This window comes from Acomys minous (genome assembly GCF_964271855.1).
Source record: "Acomys minous genome assembly, chromosome: 4".
Taxonomy (NCBI): Eukaryota; Metazoa; Chordata; class Mammalia; order Rodentia; family Muridae; genus Acomys; species Acomys minous.
The window spans coordinates 88,724,874-88,744,315 of record NC_140486.1 but is presented as its reverse complement, the minus strand read 5'-3'; the positions used below and the strand labels follow the sequence as shown (position 1 = coordinate 88,744,315).

The window sequence follows — 19,442 nt, the reverse complement described above, 5'->3', positions numbered from 1 at the left end:
GCCCGGAAAAGTGGCTAGACTCCTGGCTCATAGTTGGGGAATGAGAAATGAAAGTACCAATGACTTCAAAATTCCTATGTCTAACTATATGACAATGCTATTAAAATACACCCTCCTTTTCCAATGCCATGGAGTGCAAAGCAGGACTTCCTTCATACAGTTCAACCAAAACATACTAAATGGATTCACTGAGAAAGCATACTTGAAAATAAGCCAAACATCAAAGGCAAAAGCAAATTTACCTCATGCCATGATTCTTGTGTTTTTTTTTTTAATTTCTGATGTGTGTATTTACTTACACACATACACACATACATATATATGAAGATTTTAGCTTATAATAGAGTCATTTGAAATAAATTAAATATAGTAATTTCTGTCTTCATTTGTACATATAAATAGAAATATTTCACATAAATGTTCTTTGTGAGTATAAAAGGAGATTAGGGCCAACAGTCTGAGGACCACAGAGAACTCCTGTTTCCTTTCATCTCTGCCACAAGGCACACTCCTTCTATCTCGAGTCTATCCAATTTTCACATCCGGCCACTCTAGCCTACGAGCTCTCCCTCTTTTGAGCACACAGGGAACTCATTTAGTGCTGGTCTCTGCTTTCTTGTCATGATGATGATGACACTGTGAAGGAAATGGACTTGTGTGTGTCACATGATTAGTTTCCAAAATAACCCGACTGTCATCTCCACAGGTAACTGACTTAGTTCTAGGCTAAAGAGAAAGCCAATGCATATAGCCACTGAACTTCTGATCAATGCTTGCTGAAGCACACCACATGGAATATAGGATAAGACAAATATTAGACACGCTTGCCCCTTAAAAGGGTCACCCAGAGAGGCACAAATGCCAAAATGTCAAAGGATAGTAGCAGCATATGTGGTATCAGATCCAAAGACCTTCAGTTTCCTTTAAAAAAAAAGGTTATCAATATATTATTATGAGGTAAAATAAAACAAAATAATTTTAAAAGAATATACTAAGTTACATTGTAGAAAAGCAAATGAAATAAATGAGTTTTCCCTGTCTGTTTTCTAGAAGAAAAAGAAAGGAAGGAAGAAAACAGTCCAGTAAATCATACTTCAATTGTCTCAGGATGGACTGTGTCCTTCCCCAAAGAGAGATGTTGAGTTCTAAGCCCGAGTACCCATGAATATGGTGTGATTTGGAAACAGGGCCTTTAAAGATCAAGATATGGTCATTATAACGGGCTCCAATACAACAGCGCTGGCACAAGAGGAGGGCAGGTCGAAGGATACAGAAATAAGACAACGTGTAATGACAGGACACTAGGCCTTGCTTGGGCTGGAAGAAGCAAGAAAAGACCCTTGCTGGAGGCACCGAGTACACAGCACCCTCTGACTCTTTGATTTGGAATCTTGAGCTTCCAAAACTGTGTAAAAATAATTTTCTTTTGTGTTGGGGGCTGTGCACAGGGAACATAAAAGCTCTAGAACTCGTGGACTATGGCCACCAGTTAGCATACCCATGATGGGCACGTCTCAGGGAGGCATAACCCTGAGAAGCAGTGTCCTGAAGACTTTATGCTATGATGAAGCATAGTTCTGCTTGGTACCCTTGTGGTCCTCACAATCCTTCTAACATATAAATCGTGCGAGAACTATATGGGGGCTTCCAGTCCCTCCCTGGGCAGTGTCACGACACTCACGATAACAATGCTTGATCTCTTCCAGGCTTTGCTGCTGGAGAGAATTAATGATTCAACCAGCAACCTTGAAAAGAAACTACAGATGTAGATTACTAGTAGTAACCACCACCCTTAGAAAGGATTTGGGGAAACAGATTGTTTAGCAAAGTTACGTAGAGATGTTTTTGCTATTGGCTCTGATGCAGAAACTCTTAGGGAACAGTGTGAAGTTAAGAAAAAGTTACACTCAACTGTGAAGAACATCTTGTCCATTGGGTAGATCTGGGTAGGGGTTTGAAGTTTACTGCACATATTGTCCTTGGCTGGTGCCATAGCTTGAGCAGAACCCCTGGACCCAGATCTGCCCATCATAATGTTCTTCTTGTAGGTTTCTAGGTCCCTCTGCATCCTTCTATTTGAGTGGAGAGTGGAGTCTGACATTCACACAAACTCTGGTGCCCCATATTTGACCACGTTCCCTGGAGGGGGAGGCCTGGTAGCACTCAGAGGAAGGATAGCAGGCTACCAAGAAGAGACTTGATACCCTATGAGCACATACAGGGAGAGGAAATACCCCTCAGTCACAGTCATAGGGGAGGGGTGTAAGGGTAAAATGGGAGGGAGGGAGGAATAGGAGGATACAAGGGATGGGCTAACAATTGAGATGTAATATGAATAAATTAATAAAATATATTTTTTAAAAAGAAAGAAAGAAAAAGTACACTCTTGATGGTAAAGCTAGGGACTTTTGAGGTTGGGTGCCAGAATATCAAACACCATCTGTTCGGGTACCAGTATATCTAGGAATATCAAAGTCCAGCTTCAGCATCACCTGGGGAAACTGAGGGGGTTACAGATCTGGCAGCTGGCTGGTGATGCTGCAGACTTTCTCTGAGTGCAACTTCCCAGGCTGGAGCTGACTGTTACTGGCAATGGCTTCCACTGGTAGTGGTGGCCTGAGGGGCCAGATTTAAATTGGTGGCAAAGTCCCAGTGCTTGCTGGTAGGGACTTACAGCTACCAAGTAAGCAGAGGCTAGGGCTCATGACTCCTAGCAGGGCTTCCACTAATGGTGGCAAGTATCTAAAAAAGGCAAAGAAGTAGAGAAAAGAAACACACACACACACACACATACACACACACACACACACACACACACACACACACACACACACACACATACACACACTGGGTGGATCAAAACATATTCCAAGAACCTTATGCACATACACATCTTGTTGGATAGAAAAAACTCCAGTGAGTTCCAATCCAACCAGCTCCTGTACATATACACATATATACATGTAAACACTTGGTGGATGGAACAAACGCCAAAGAGCGAGTTCAAACAACTTTATTATTTCTCCCATAGCTTACATATCCCAGGAAGATCTTTCAAGCAGTACAAAAATCCCAGTGTGGTTACATTCGATTTTCTTTAAGTGAGTGATTGCAATGAGTATATGTGAGAAAAACATGGTCCCCAGTACCTTCACATGATCAAATGTTTTACGTATCATGGGTGAGAAACAAACATGGAAAACAGGTTATCTCTAAGAACCCATATACATTTGTAACTAAGCAACTTGTTATATATTAACAGGGTATAAACAAGAAAGGTAATTTCTCAGCCAGCTTTTCTTTACGGGCAGGTTGCAATTTGCAGTTAAAAAGAATCAATTATCTTAAAATGTAATCTTATAAAAATCTTAAAAGAATCACAAATCTAAACTTCTATATAAAAAAACACACACACACACAGCCATTTCTACTTTAAATCCTAAAGGTAATCATCTACTCATCAGTAATTTCTATTAAATCATATCAGAAAGTTGAGGGCAAAATAAGTATAAGAAATTAATCATCCTGAAATCCAGCTTCAGTGAGAGAGTACCTCAGCTAGTGCTAACTGGGGTATTGTCTTTGCTCACCAACCTCAAAAAGTCCCTAGCTTTACTATTAGGAGTGGACTTGTTCTTAACTTCCAATTGTTCCCTAAGACTTTCTGCATCAGAGCCACTAGCAAACACATCTCTACCTAACTTTGCTCAACAATCTATTTTTCCAAATCCTTTCTAAGGGGAGTGGTCAATACTAGCAATCTACATCTGCAGCTTCTTTTCAAGGGTGCTGGTTCAATCATTACTCTGCTCCAGCAGCAATGCCTGAAAGAGATCAAGCATTGTTATTGTCTCAGTGACACTACCCAGGGAGGGGCTGGAAGCTCCCTTAGATTTCTCACACAATTCATATATTAGGAGGATTATGAGGACCACAAGGGTAACAAGCAGAGCTATGCACCATAACAGCATCAAGTCCTCAGGACTCTAGGTTTTGAGGTTATACCGGGCTGAGACACACCCACCCTAGGTTTGCTAACTGGTGGCCATAGTCTATGGGTTCTAGAGCCTTTTTGCTGTTCTACATGCCTCGGCCCCCAACATGTCTGTTTCTAGGCACATGGTGGGCTGTAATGTGTCACGGCCACTCTAATAAACTAGCACAGTGACAGAATGAAGTCTCCCTCACTCTCTTTGTTCCATTTCCAAGTGGCTTTTCTTTACCAAAAGACAAAATAGAACAAAAGGAGAGAAATCTGAAGTGCAAATCTAGCTACAAGTAACTCCCTGAAATTTTCTTCTTACTGGCAATTTCTGAACTTCAGTTACACTTCTTTTTTTTTTTAAGGGTCCAGGAAAGTATTTCTGATCAAATGCTGCTGTCAAATCTCAACCCCACTGAATCTCTATGAAGGTGTCTATAAATGAAGACAAGGATTATTTACCTAAATGACATTTCCTCAACTGTTTGCTGCAAAGAGAAGTAATCCAGACCTAATATTTAAAGTCACCAATACTATTATTGTGTCACAAAAGAAATCAGAGATGACAAGCGGCTAAGATGGCTCATAGTTCATGTGCTGGAACAATGTGAGCCACGGGATTTAGGTCCTAGGTCTATTAATATAAAGGTCTGCCATTAAAATCCATGGGGAAAATAATTTCAACACTTCGTTTTGAGAGTGTAACTCCAGCATAACAATTTAATCCATAGACAATTCGAACTTAGACTTTTGGGAATTTTTAGTCAGATGTCTTCATGGTCCAATCAATGTCCCTAAACATCAGGACTCTACTGACCCATAAACCACAGGTCCTAGCCTGTGGAATCAATTTAGTATGTCCCAACTACCTTTCAGTTTAAGTAAGACAAAAACAAACAAACAAACAACAGAATAAAAACCAAACAGTATCATTTGTAGTAAGGGAACATATTCTTCCACTAGCTTCTGTCTCATGTGGGTGTGGGAATGCTGAATCTTGAAGGAACACACTATTTCTTACTGTGATCCTCTGTCCAAATCCTGGCAGGAAACAGATGGTTTGGTCAAACTTGGCACTTAGGAGTTTAACAAAGAAATAATTTACAAAGGTTTGCCAGAGGCCTCAGAAATCATCTTGGGGCAGTGCACAGAATAGCGGTGAGTCCCTGCGTTGGTCTAGGGCCCAGGGGCATCCAGGGACACAGTTGGTACAGAGGCGACAAGCTGTGAGTGAGTAACCTGACAAGAAAGGACAGGCCCATCCCCAGTGACCTGACAGGGAAGGAGCCTCCTGACCTCTGTTCCCCTGCTGGGTCCTCTTCAATAGCTGACCCCAGTAAAAAGTCAGAGAACAAGAGCCCAGGCTGTCTAGCCCCTGGGCTGCAGACAAGACTGGAGAAAGGTGCAGACCAGACTTTCCAGTTACTGAGACTTCCTAGAGGCTAAAGGCCACCAATAGTCTATATATTCCTTAACTTAGCAGAATAACCTTAGTTTCTGGGCACCATCTTGCTTTTTTTTCCCCACATCTATACTCAAATCTCTACCTGAAGCAAAGCCCTAATACTGTACCTAACAAAAGTACAAAGGACTGGCATTTTTATGAGCCAGTGATTTACGATCCCAGCCTGGCCTTCACAACCCCTTCACCTTCTCCCCCTCCCCCAACACAGGGGGCTCCTTAAGGGCACCAACCTCGCCTTGCTTATCTGGGTGCCTCCAGCCTCAGGGGTTGCAGCACACGTGCACATACTGACAACCTTTGACTTCCGAGTGTGTGAAGCTCAGAATGCCTCCTCACCAGGTCCACCCACGGTGCAGCAAGCTGCTCCACGCTTCCTTCGCCTTCTGAGCATGGAAGCTCCTTTGCTCACCTGTGTCACCTCTACTCCGCTCCACTCCTTTGGCCAGACAGAGCCAGCCTCTCCCCTCCTAAGCCCGGCTGTGTCGTCAGCTCCCCACTTTCCCAACTCTGGGGCTATCAGTACAGAAAGGTAAGTCAAGGAGACCAACCCCCAGAATGCCTCATTAGCTGGTCACAACAGAGGACATGTGGCTGTGAACTACCTGTCCTTACTACTGTCTCTTTTAGACAAGCATGCTATGAACATGCCCTCTTCTTGCCTACTTCTCCAAAGCAAACCCAAAATCCCCATCTCTGCAGGAGGTAACACACAGCTGTAGTCTCAACAAACAGAAGGCTGAGGCAGGTGGACTGCAATGACTTCAAGGCCAGCCTGGCCTACAGTGATACCCCATCTCAGAAAAAAGAAAAGAAAAGAAAAGAAAATGAAAATGAAAACAAGTGCCACCCACCCAAAACAGAGACAGGCTGCCTCCCATGCTCCTCTGGTTTCAGTCCTCTGCCCAAGTACCCAGTCATCCCTCAATGTCCTTAGGCCCCAGAGCGAATCCTGCTCAAACTCCTTCCTCCTTTGCCCAAAGCCGAGTTCCCTGTGCCCACCACCCCGCCAGCCCTACACCACAGAGCACTCGCTGGTCACACCCCTGACTCTGTCCTTTCTTTCCATTGACTCCCCGGGGCTTGTATCAGCCAACATCTCAAGCACAGAATATTTTGTGTGACCCAATGTGATTTTCTTTCCTGACTTCTCCTAAGTCACCAAACTGACTTCTGGGTTATTACAGACAACTGCCACAGAGCATCTCCTACAAGGAGACCCAGCAGAGGCCTCATGAATACACAGCTTTTATATGACATAGGCTTAAGAGGCGACCATTGTTCCCCTTTTGTCCTAAGGGTGGGTACCCCGGATCTCTTCGCTCCTCTGCAGAAACAGACCAGCTCCCATGGCTGTGTAGAGGTTACCATTTCTAGGGTCCATGCTTCTAGGAAAGAATAAAGACAAGACATCTACCATACCAAGAAAGGCGTCAGGAGCCTATGGCTGGAATTCCCCGTGGCCTTTCATTCTACTCCAAACTAGGCAATGAAACAGCTGAGCATGGCTCTCTGTTCTTGCTGAGAGATTAGCCGCAGAGCTGTGGACATCCTTCTGTCATCTGGCTTCACATCAAATTGGTCCCAGGACCACCAAGGTAGTTTAACACCCTCGCCAGGAGGAAAAAAAAAAAAACAGGAACAACGTAGGTTTCTCTTATCTGAACAAATACTACGTGGCACTGAATCTGATAGGGGCCAAATTGAGAGTAAAACCTTTTTAACCAGCCAGTCTCCTGATATCCTGCAATTGCATCACAATGCAATACAGGGTGAGAGCCCCGCAATCAGAAAGCTGGCTGAGCCCAGCAACAGGGAGACAAGACCTAATTTTAGCAAACCCCCCCAAGACACTGATACCATGCCTTTTAAAGATAAACCACCAAAACTGATGAAACTCAGCATCATTTCAAAAAAAAAATCAACATGAAATTAATGGATACAATGCTGAAAATCAAACAGTGCTCAAACAGAAGAGACTGTGTTGCACCTGTCTTCGGGAAGAAAAATCATTATGATGTTGCTTCACTGACAATCAGAACCGCGCGGAGCACTCAGTCTCAAAAAATCTGAGAAGTGAGTCAACCTGTCAGAATGGGAAACTGTTATTTAAGACAATCAGTGTGGCAGATATAATGCACCACTAAACGACTGCCTACAGCAAATGCGGATATGATGAGGCATTTGAAGATAATCAAGAGAAAAGTTGCATTTAGACTTTAGGGGGAAAAATGCTACCACATATCACAATTTCAAACTTACAAACGCCAGGCTGACGACAAGGTCACCCTCACTTTTACAAAAGAAAGAAATGTAAAAGTCAGTATCACTTAGCAAGCATTTTTAGTATCTGTTCTGTGCATCAGGTACTGTGCTGAATGCAGGGACAGGAAAACAAACAAGACACACTGCCTGTTCTTGACTAGGCCATAAGAGAGTATGAAAAACAAAAATATCGCGGGCATGCAGCACAGCCTGCCTAGCTACTCCACTACTGCGGCCAGGTACGGGACGTCCTCCACGCCCAGGACACTTGGGGCACATGCCAGTTTCACCAGTAGAAGTGAAGTCTGCTACTACAAAGCCAAAGCTCAAGCCTCTAATAATAGTCCTCACTGGGCACCAGATGGAGGGTCTGTGTGGAACTCTGACGACAAAAGCAACAGCAGGTAGGAGACTATGCAGGCCAGCCAGCACCCACATCCTTTCACCCAGGAAGAGAAGCCCTTGCTGACATAACTTGCTGTGATTGATACCTGGGTTTCTGATTTCTTAGCAGACCATGACCAATAACAAGTGTAATCAAAGATATGTTTTACTAAATTAAATCATAAATGTGGGATGTTCTGGAGACTCGGACATGTGACAGCAAAGGGGAAGATAGCAGGAAGGAGTCCTAGAAAAGAGGCTGGGGACACACCCTACCCTTCAGGATGGGCAGTATTTACCCACAGTAGTGAAAATCCTGAAGTAATGCTGAACTGCATTTAGTAGTTTAAAGAAGAAGGTAAAAGGATAAAGGCCCTGGACAGGTAGGCAAAGTTTGACGGTCTTCACTGAAAAGCAGAGCATCATTTGAAGACTGCCAACAGTACCACTGAGCTCATTACCTTTGTACAATAATAGGGTCCTCGGTGGAGAATGGTAAGAGGCTTAGGAGCTGGTCGAACTAGGAGACAGAGACAGGAGATGGTTAATGGTCTGTTGTTATTAACCACAGAAGAAGAAAGGTCAAAAGGAGTGGCTTTGGGACAAAAAGGAAAGCAAATCCAAGAGGCACAATTCAAAACATCAAAGTAACCTGGCAATCAATCAGCGCGTGATGTAAGATGAAGGGGCAGAATTCATCAATGACGTGAGGGATTTCAAGGTTTCTGAAGAGCACAGGCAGGTGAACTGTGGAGCCGTGGGTAGAGCCACAGGCTGAAACAGAACGGCAGCAGGCAGCTTCACAGAGAAGATGGTGGACAAAGGACCTGTGCTGCGCCATCCAAGTCTAGAGGCAGGGGATGTTAAGTCTAAACTAACTTCAGATCTAGAAGCATACATCAGTGATTGATAAAAAAACGATGGCATAAATGAGACTGAGAACAAGCCTCGCGGGCACCAGCACACAAGAAGATGGTGTAGAGGGCATCTAGGAAGGCGAGATTTTGTTTTCAAAATCCCGGACAATTCAAGTGGATTCTGAAAGGGTGGGACTAATAGAAACTAAATAGGAACTAAAAATTATCATCAATAGGAACTAAAAACTGTCATGCTTCAGCCACCAGATCTTGATGGCCATACTGAGAACAGCTTAGCTAGGGAAAGTGTAAAAACCTATGTAACAAACCATGTGATGCACTCTTAACATAGGCATTTAATTCATTATCTGATTATCTGAGAGTCCTTGTTTCTGTTTCATTTCCTGTTGCTGTGATAAAATATACCCTGACAGAAATAACTTAAGAGATAAAGGGTTTATTTGGCTCCCAATTCCAAGCAATACACCAGGATTGCAGGGGCAGTCAAGATGGATGCACCTGTAGCCACTAATCTCTTTACTTACATCCCAGACCAAGTGCAGAGAGCAATGAATTACTGCACGCGTGTTTGAACTCAGCTCTCTCTCCTGTTATACAGTCCACTGCGCCTTGCCCAGGGGATAGTGGCCTGCCACCACAGTTGGACAGTTCTTCCTGCTCCAATTAACACAGTCAAGATAAACAATTCCCCACAGATATTCGCAAGGGCCAGCCTGATCTGCATAATTCTTCATTGAGACTGACTCCTCCCAGGTGGTTCTATATTGTGGCACGCCCACCATCAAAAAGAAGCTTCATAGTCCCCAACTTTAAGCAAAAAAATTAATAGTTTATACTGGTCGGGTTGGGTAAAGCATGAGTGAATCTCTAATGTGATGGTAACTGAAACCATCCAGATCCCTCAGGGCAGTCCCCAAGGTCACTCGCTACCTGGTCCAAGTTGGTTTGTGCAAAAACTTCTTCCATGGCCTTCCCTCAACCACTTGGCTGCCTCTGCTCTGAATCCCCATCTTCCTTCCAAGCAACGTCAATATCTTCCTTTTTGACGAGCATGCCTCAGCTATCTTGTTTCTCAGAAGACAAATCTGGCTGCAAAGCTTATAAGATTGATCCTCACTTCTCTTGGTCTTCACAACTCTATCATCACCTGCTGTGACAACAGTCTGATGGAGCATGTGTGCTAGTAGTTAGCTCCTAGTGCAATTCTCTCTCTCTCTCTTGATTTGATTCTCTATGACCTGCTTTAACTAATGGATTAAAGCATTAGAAATGAGTCTATGCCTATTGATGGCCGAAATTTTATGACTACTCTTTTGTCTTCTTTGTAGCCTTCCTTCTGCTGCCTTTTTGCTATATAAACATCATAAGAAGAAACTTGTAAGAAGAATCAGGTCCTTAGAATAACTATATAGAAAAATATAAGAAACTCATCAGGTGGTAAGAACCAAGGCCCAAGACATATACAGCTGGGCAGGTGATGTAGCCAGCTAGTCAGTCTACTTAGCCGAAACAATTAAGCACATGAATGAAAACACAATTCTGAATATCCAAGACCTAGAAAATAATCACACCAAAGCTTTGTTATATGCTTGGTCCAAATTCTTAACCTGCCAAATTATGTTTTGGAGTCTCTGGGCATATATGTTTTCAGTACTGGTAATAAGGCAGGAGATAACTGCAATGGACAGTAATAGATACATGATTAAAAACAATAAATAAAACAGCAGCTATAAACAGCTTGCTATGTACCTGGTGCTCTTCTAGGAGATAAGAGGGTCAGCAATGAACTAAATAGACAAAGGACTCTATTTGTTAAACTGAATACTTTATTGCATGTGGATAATGCATTTGGTTAAATTGAGTTTTTTTTTAATAGATCCAAAGGGAAAGTGTGTGTGTGTGTGTGTGTGTGTGTGTGTGTGTGTGTGTGTGTGTGTGTGTGTGTGTGTAAGAAAGACACACAGAGAGAAAAACAGAGAGGGGGTGTTAGAAGGGTTATAATTATGAATGGGATAGTCAGAAGAAAATAATAATGAAAGATGGAAAGAATGCAGAGGTGTATAATGAGGAGAAACTATTTTAGAGAAAACAGCAGCACTTGAGGTGGAAGTCAGCCTGGAACGCTTGCTCATATGCAGACAGAGCAGTGTAGCTGCTACACAGTAACACACGGATGGAGGACAGAGGATGGCGATGGAAAAGCACGAGATTTTATGTCCAAGTCCACAGAACAACCAGGTTCCAGGATCCACAAGGAGGACTTGCACTCCACATGCTATCATGCACATACTTAAGATTTGTCAGTGAAGAACACAGAGAAAACTCAGCAAAAGAAAAAGGTCATGGGTAAGAAGCCAAGAGGAGCCCAGGAGCAAGCTGCAAAGGTCCTCCCAATGGAGATGATGTGTCTTCAGTGATGAGTTCTGAGCACAGAGGTATAAAGCGCTGCCTACCAATGACCCTCGTTACTCAAGATCTATTGAAGGCTGGTCATAAAGACACCTTCTGCTTACACACATGCCCCACCTAAAAAAATAAAGAGTAGGCATTCTGCACGAGCCATGTGTTTTACATAATCTTGCCCAGTAAGTCATTTTTGTGGGAAATAGCTAGGACACTCCACAAATCTAAGGACCTACATATAAGTTAAAGGACAGCTTTGCAAGCAAGATTTTCTAAGAACAGCAATCTCACACCTACTGTGCTAGGAGTTTTCTTCTCCATTGATATCCAGGTCACATAGCACTCTATAGGCTGCCTGAGACACATGAAGCCATCAATGAAACTGGAATAGAAAAATGGCACAACCTGATAAAATTATAAATGACCACCTTAGCTTTAGAGTGAAGAGCGTGCTATAGCAGTGACATGGCAAACAAAAATAGGGAAAATAAAATATAAGGGTTGGAGTAATAGCTCAGCTGATAAAGTACTTGCCACAGGAGCATGAGAATCTGAGTTTGATCCCGAGCACCCACATAAAAAGGTAATTGTGGTGATGTATGCTTGTAATGGCAGTGCAGGACTGGGCAGAGACAGGAAGCCCATTGGTCAGCAAGCCCCAGGGTGAAAAGCCTTATCTAAAAAGATAAAGTGGACAGATCTTGATGAAACACACACACACACACACACACACACACACACACACACACACACATAAAGCAAGTACCAGTGTGCTAAAAGAAAGATGAAAAATGGAGATCAGTATTCTATAATACCAGAGTCAAAAGAACTTGCAGGTTGGCTATAGGTCATCAGAGGGCTGGGGTCATGAGAGGAAAGGAACCATTGAGGAAGACAGTTCCTGACTGGCATAGCTGGAAAGGTGATAAGGTCCTTTATCAACTGGGTTAGGCTACAGAAGAGATGGGCATGAACCGGGAGTCAGCCTGTGGCATGCTTTCAGTGTGTGATATCACTTGACATCCAAGTAAAAAAGCATCAAAGGGGCAGGTGCATAAGGATTTGGGAGATCAGGAGAGAGGTTGAGAGTGGAGCCATGTGACTGGAAGGCCTCATTATGGGAGAGGCAGAGAAACAGGGGGAGTTGTACCAGCTGAGTCCTGAGCTTAACAGGAAGAAGAGAGGGAAGGCCAAGAGATTGAGAATAGCCAAGAAGGTAAAGAAGAAGAAGAACATGGGATCCAGGAAGTAGGTGCTTAATACCTTCAATGCTAGTAGCAGTTGCGAAGACCTAACTTTCGGTGAAAATGATGCAAGTATTTTGTTCATTGCTTCTTCCTGTCCCTGTGTTACCTGTCGCATGAAACAGAGGGTGCGCGTCTTCAGGCTGCTGCACTGAAGATAAACTGAGGCGGTACTTAACTTTCTCCTCAAACAACCTGGTATTTGTTTAGTGCCTGCATGGAAGATTTAAATTTTAAAACTATCTCTACCACGTCAGATTACCCAAGAGTAGGTGATGATAACTTCCTGACGGTAGAATGCTCATCAGAACAGAGCGGCGACATCTGTAAGAATGGCAAGGTTTGGACGATTGCCTTCTGAGCTGTAGGCGGTGGTCTCCAAAATGGGACAACATCAGAGCAACTGGAACCTGAGCTGTCCACTCAGGTAGGCCACATGAGGCCACTGAATGCTGGCCAAAATCAAAATTCTCTGTCTTGGTTGCCTAGCTATAAAGCAAGTATTTCATAGACATACAGCCCTAGAAAGGCCCCGTTAGACACAAATATACAACGCCCACCACCCCTAAAATTTCTACTGGACTGTCCTGCTTTAGAAAGGGAAGCCTGAGGCTCTAATTGCCAACAGATTTCTGAGATGCTAACTACCAATCCCTTTGGAAAACAGTCTCATAAACAGCTGACAACTTTGCCATTTGCCCAAGCTCCTCACGGGGAAATCTATGGCACAGAAAGCCTGGGAATGAATACCGCACTGCTTGAGCCTTCCAAGCTCAGCACGGGATGCTCCAAACTGGGGGTGTGACTCCCAGTCATGCACAGTGATTACATGAACATTAGTGAACTAAGTGGTGGGCCAGATCCCAGTCCACGAGCCCTGCGGAGGATCTTTGCAGCTTGCTCCTAGGCTCTTCTTGACTTCTTATCCACAAACTTTTTCTTTTGCTAATTTTGCTCTGTGTTCTTAACTGACAAATCAGAAGCACGTGCGTCAAAATTCTTACACAATAAGAAAATATATCCCGAAGATGCCCTATCACAGAAGTCCCATGAGGCCTGTTTGCAATATGTTACCTGCCCAACAGTGGGACCTAAACAAAGCTGGAGCATGTGTCTTGCTGCTGAGTCCTCTCTGGGTGCTGTGATAAGTACCTAGTCGGCATATCGGAGAAGTAGAGAGCTGACGAGAAGTTAAAAGCCACATGTGAATCAGGCCCAGCAAATTAAAAAGTGCTTTACAAATTCAGGCTGAGACTAAGCTATGTATCTAAGAACCATAAGACCAATTCAGGCAAAAAAGGCAGCAAAGGCTGCAAAGTTCCAAAATTCAAGAATTCTAGCTACTCCTCTTGGCTGGTCACTCAGTGTCACTGCAGGCATCAATTACTGTACAAGTTCGCTCAGAACCTGACGCCACAGCTCATCAGAGGGTAGAGTTAATCTTAATCCATTTCTAGCTCCGGGAAAATGTCAACTTGGAGAACAAGCCGTCTGTATACAGAAAAAGAAAATTAATTTTGAAAAGCCTACTGTTTTCCTTGCCTTCCCAAGTCGCTCATGTATGCAATGAGACCTGCACGTCCACTTTCAAAAGATCCCACCATGCTCAACTCTCCGACTACTTCACTCAGCTCCTCGAAACACACGACTCATGGCCCTTGCTCACAGTTGTTCCCTTTTTTCAGTTCAACTCACGCAACTCACCAAGCATATGCACGTATGTTCGTCCTAAGAACTTGAGGGTCTTCTATGAGGAGAATTTATTCCGGGTGGAAACTGGAGGAGAGTTGCCTTGTCATAGTTAAAGATGATCTGTAGATATCTCGGTAACATGGCATTTGCCATCGAATGAGCTTAACAGTCAAGTTAAGTTCACCAATGCCGAGAGTTTAGTGATAGGTTTAGTCTGGGCTTTGGAATCACGTGGGGGCGCTCTTCATTAATACCTGTGCCCAAGGTCCACACTGTACTCAACTGATCAAACTCTTAGCAAAAGGGATTCAGATACCTGTACTATTTGAAATGCTAAATGCAAAAAATCAGAGGTGGTACTCAGCCAGGGTCAACAGCAGGGTCGACTTTGCAGGTTACAGGGTTCAATTATCTATTCACCTGTGACATGTAATCTTGGTGATAAATTTGGCTAATTACTCGGTGACCCACACCTTGACTACTTACGGAGACAATCGCCTCTACTAACTACCTCACTAAATTGGATTTAGTGCCCAAGACACTGATATATAGTACCAGGATCCAAAGATAAGCCATCCCATAATTCTGGCCCCTCCATCAATTCACCTTTGAAGTGGAATCCGTCCAGTAGAAATGGGAAGCTCCAAGCCCCAGAGTTCAGAGCATAATTAGAGCTTTCCCCAGAGCTCCGCCTGCTCCTTCAGCACCTCACCTACTTCTGCCCTTTATCGTATGTTGACTCAGCTGGTTCCAACATGCCACGGATTCCAACTTTCTCTACTTATTCTCGGCAGGTGGTGCCTCTTCTGTGACGCCGCCTCCAGGAACAAAATCTAGAAGGGCCTCCTCGGGCTCCACTCACCCTGCAGCCCTTGGAAACTACAACTTCCATCCTGCCTTGAAGCCTTCCTGCAATCTAGATTGTTCAGGACTCTGGAGGAAACAGACACCTGTCACTCACGTTCCTACCAAGTGTCTTTCCCATTGCACCTCCCTCCACCTGAGTGTGTGAAGGATACTGCCCTTTGTTTGTTTGTTTGTCACTAGGCTGAGGAGTATCTTTCACAGATGCTCTGCAACCTCAGGAGTGTATGCTTCAGAAACAAGACTTCTCCCTACAACACGTGTGCTTGTACCATAAAAGATACAATGGAGAAGAATGTGACTACTATGCTGCAGCTAAGGGTGTAGTTCAATGGTTGTGCATGAAACCCTGGGTCCCATCTGCTGTATCAGAAAACAAAATGATGCTTTCTTGATGCCTTGTTGTAGCAGCCAACAAAGAAAATCTTTAAAGAAAGAAAGAAAGAAAGAAAGAAAGAAAGAAAGAAAGAAAGAAAGAAAGAAACTGAAAATAATGAGTGCATGATGACATAGGAGGCTATGTAGTTAGTGGCTGGGAGTAAAGACCAAGAAACAGTTCAATTCCACAATTTACTAGTTATCTCTTTATCATGCATATCAATTGGTAAAATAGGGAACTCTAATTCTTGATGTTGTGAGGAGAAGTCAGGTAACATATAAGCTATTGGCGTACTATCTTCACGGAGTAAGCATGGTACATGGTAGCTGTCATTATTATTGGGCTTACGCAATGCTACCCATAAAATCGAGTACGTTAAATCTCTCTTCTTGGCTTATACAAAGTGAATTCATTACAAATTGTTGTACAAATTGTATTTTGACATTTCTGGTCTTCCTCCATTATTTTTTTTCTAATACAATGGATAAAAGCCTCAAATTTTTCAGTGTTTCTTGACATTTTAAGTTACATTAGGAACACTAATTATTAGTTAAGGCTTATGCTTATAAAAATCCCTTAAAATGAAAGTAGAGGACAGGGATGTTTAGAGAAGGAGAAAACATCATTTTCCACATAAATTGAAACTTTTAAAACTCAAAAATGAGAGATTTCATAAGCTTCGGGTGACCTTTAAATGTCACATTCACTAATATATAAATGCAAACACAGAAAAATGTCTGGCAGTAAGAGTAGCCTGATCGATGAGATTACACTGAGTTCTGTGGTATAAATTATACTTCTGGTTCAGAGTAGTAATAGCTTTTTAACACCTTTTAAGATATAACTACAATTCATTAAAGATCAGTGGTTACTTTTTAATGATTATTTACATGCTTGTAGCCAACGTCTGTACAATATATTTCCAAACTTACAGTAAATTCCTAAATGTATAAGATTTGAGGACATGAATCACTGCTAATGAGTTAAAACGTAACTTTATCATCCCAGTAAACAACTCTTCATTGAAATCTAATAATTTTTTGTAGATTGCATTGTTACTGCTGACCTCAATTGATTTTCATAAACCAGTGAAATATGATTTCAAAGTAACAGTTTACTTGGCCAAATCTTAATTTTTAACTGGATCGTGTGATATAAACAGTACACCAATGTGGCTATAGCAAAAAGCAAACCAAAACAAAACCCTCATTAGGTTAGATTCATACAGTGCTTTTCATGCATTTAAAATATTTCCTCTACTTCAATTCCATCGTAAAAATTCAGATTTAGGGAGTATATATACTTTATTAAGACTTTTCATTCTATTCTCTTCCAATTCCTGCTTGATTTATTTCGTTTTTTTGGTTTGTGTTTGTTGTTGTTGTTGTTGTTGTTGTTTTTTAAGGTGTGTGTTGGGGGATGTACACCCACAAAGGCACATATGAGCACAGATCCTTTTGGGCTGGCTCCTTTTCTTGTTTGTTTGTTTGTACTTACTGAAACAGGGTTTCTCTGTGTAGCCTTGGCTGTCCTGGACTCACGTCGTAGACCAGGCTGAGGACTGGCTCCTTTTACAGTTGGATTTACAGGTAGTTGTGAGCCGCAAGATGCAGGTGCTGGGAATCAAACTCTAGTCCTCTACGTGAACAGTATGTACACTCAACGGCTGAGTCACCTCTCTAGCCTCTGACCTCCAATTCTTGACTGTTCAAAGTTATACATACATGCGCCCGTCAGAAGTCCTTCTTCTGTACAGTAATTCTTAGGGGAAGCATAGAAATCACAGGCACTCCTTGCATCTCTAAGCCGGCCCAGTGGGTAAGAGCTCTCGCCACCAAACCTGAAGGCCTACATGGCTTCTCATCCACAGCAGGAAGAGGGAACCAAGCTGGGTGAGCCCATCTCTAACCTCCACATAAGCACAGCAGTATTTGTGAACCCTCCGTACACACATCAAATAAACATATGTAATTAAAAATTTTAAACTATGTACTTACAAAAAAGCAAAGTGATTTCTATTCTTTGGGTAACATACATGACATTAAAATAAATCAAAATTACAGTTTTTCATCTCAAGATTGAAGCAACTTGTTGACTATAGTTTACAACATTATAAGAACAAATATTAGAAGAACTGTTGTCTCCTAAAACAAGAGTTTGTGGCCTATCTGTTTGAGGCTGTAGTTGAAACAAACAAAACAGGCCATTTAAATTTGAAAAAAAATAAAAATAAACATAAAGGTGCTTTTCAGAACATTCCTTTAGAGGTTCCATACAAGAAAACAGAAGCCACAAAAGTCACCCCAACACCTGACAAGTTGCTGGAGTCCTGCCACTTAATATGCTAACTGTTGACTGTTTCTTGTTCCTGAGTCTCAGAACCCTGTGGGTCATCCTTCTTATTTCGGTAGTAAGCCAGGACCTGACATAAGCCATAGCTCATAGAAACTGTGGCACCCAGATGAAAAAACAAAACAAAAAACAAAAACAAAAACAAAAAACTACTCCAGTGCAGTGGGTGGTATAAGCTACAGCATCCCCACCTCCTCCTGCCCAGGTTACCAGGAGAGTTCCCACTAGGCTGAGAACTCTAAAAGCGCCAATAGCTACAACTTTGAAGGTGTTTCTTGAGCCAATCAATGCCCTAACTCCAAGGTACCTCATTGGGGCGGGACTTAATGGGTCAGAAATCACACTTCAGAGGAGCCCCACGAGTTACACCACGGTGTCCCTGCAACAGTAGGTCCCAGAGCCCCGCTACTCAAAACACCTGAGGCTGTCTTGCAGAAAAGACTGGGTGTGTGGACTTGGAAGTAGGCCTCATATGGCGGGGGAGGGGGGTGTAAGCACCCCTCTAGTGAGTGGGGGATGCCGCTGTTCCTCTCGGAGCTCTGAGTTGTGGCCAGGTATGGTTCCTCGGGTCCCTTAAATTAGCAGCGGGCAAAAGTTGTGGCTGCAAGCTGCGCTCACCAGCCCCGCCGAGGTGATCTGAGCCCTAATAAAAAGCGCCACCTGGTCCAGGGCGCCCGGCAGGTGCGTGACCTAGGGCACTTACTAAGTGAGCCCCGCCGCAGTCGCGCCCCTTTCCCCCGCGCCCTGAGCGCCCCTCACCTGGTCCCGGGTCTTCAGGTACCGCTGCAGCGCCTGCTGGGTGAGCTCGCCGACGCGCAGCTGCCCATCCTTGCAGGGCACCACGATGCCGGTCCTGCCGAAGCACACTGTCACTTTCATCCTGGCCCTAGGCTCCCGCACGGGGGCCCGGCCGAACAGGTGCCTGGGCCCCAGGGGCGCAGCCCCTCAGTCGGGGGACGTGGGGGCGGACTCGGCGTTGTCACGCGCGTGGCTCCGGGGCCCGGACCCGCAACTGCTCACCCCCCTACCCCACCCCCAGAAACCCCACGGGAGGCCGAGGGCGGGAAGAGGGTGCTGGCGGGGACGCGGCGGGTCGGCCGGGCGCACAGGCGGAGGCTCCACGCGCCAAAGTGAAACTGCGGGCGCGGCCAGGCCGGGCCCTGCCTCTGGCGGTGGCCCTGGCGACCGTAGCAGGGCCGGCCCCAGGCCCCGGGCTGGAGTGGGCGGCGGCGGCGCGCGGGGCCGGAGTTGGGAGGAAACTTTTGCGCCGGCTCCCAACTCCTCCAACGCGCGCGGCGCTCTGGGTTCCCTCGGCCCGAGGGCCAGCCTGGGCCGGGCTCTTAAAGGGGCCGCGCGGCGCCGCCGCGGCTTGCCCCGAATTAACTAGACCTTGGGTGGTAGGTAGCCTGTTACCCGCCCTTGGTTCTCTCCCTCTCTCACACGTACACGGAGCTCTCGGGGGATTGTAACGGGACCTGGGAGCTACCACAGGGGGATTGAAACCGGATCTCATAAAGCACACTTGGAACAGATAGGA

At 44.3% G+C, this 19,442-nt stretch overlaps 1 protein-coding gene across 2 annotated transcripts in view; it reads right to left on the bottom strand.

Annotated features, from left to right (window-relative positions):
* PARD3B (par-3 family cell polarity regulator beta) overlaps positions 1–19,210 on the bottom strand; it is a 982,300-nt gene extending 963,090 nt beyond the window's left edge. For both annotated transcript variants that reach the window (XM_084778917.1, XM_084778918.1), the window contains exon 1: positions 18,665–19,210. In XM_084778917.1, coding sequence (XP_084635043.1) covers positions 18,665–18,784 — 120 coding nt within the window. In that variant the 5' untranslated portion in view covers positions 18,785–19,210. The remainder of the gene's footprint in view (positions 1–18,664) is intronic.
* Between the last annotated feature and the right edge of the window lie 232 nt (positions 19,211–19,442).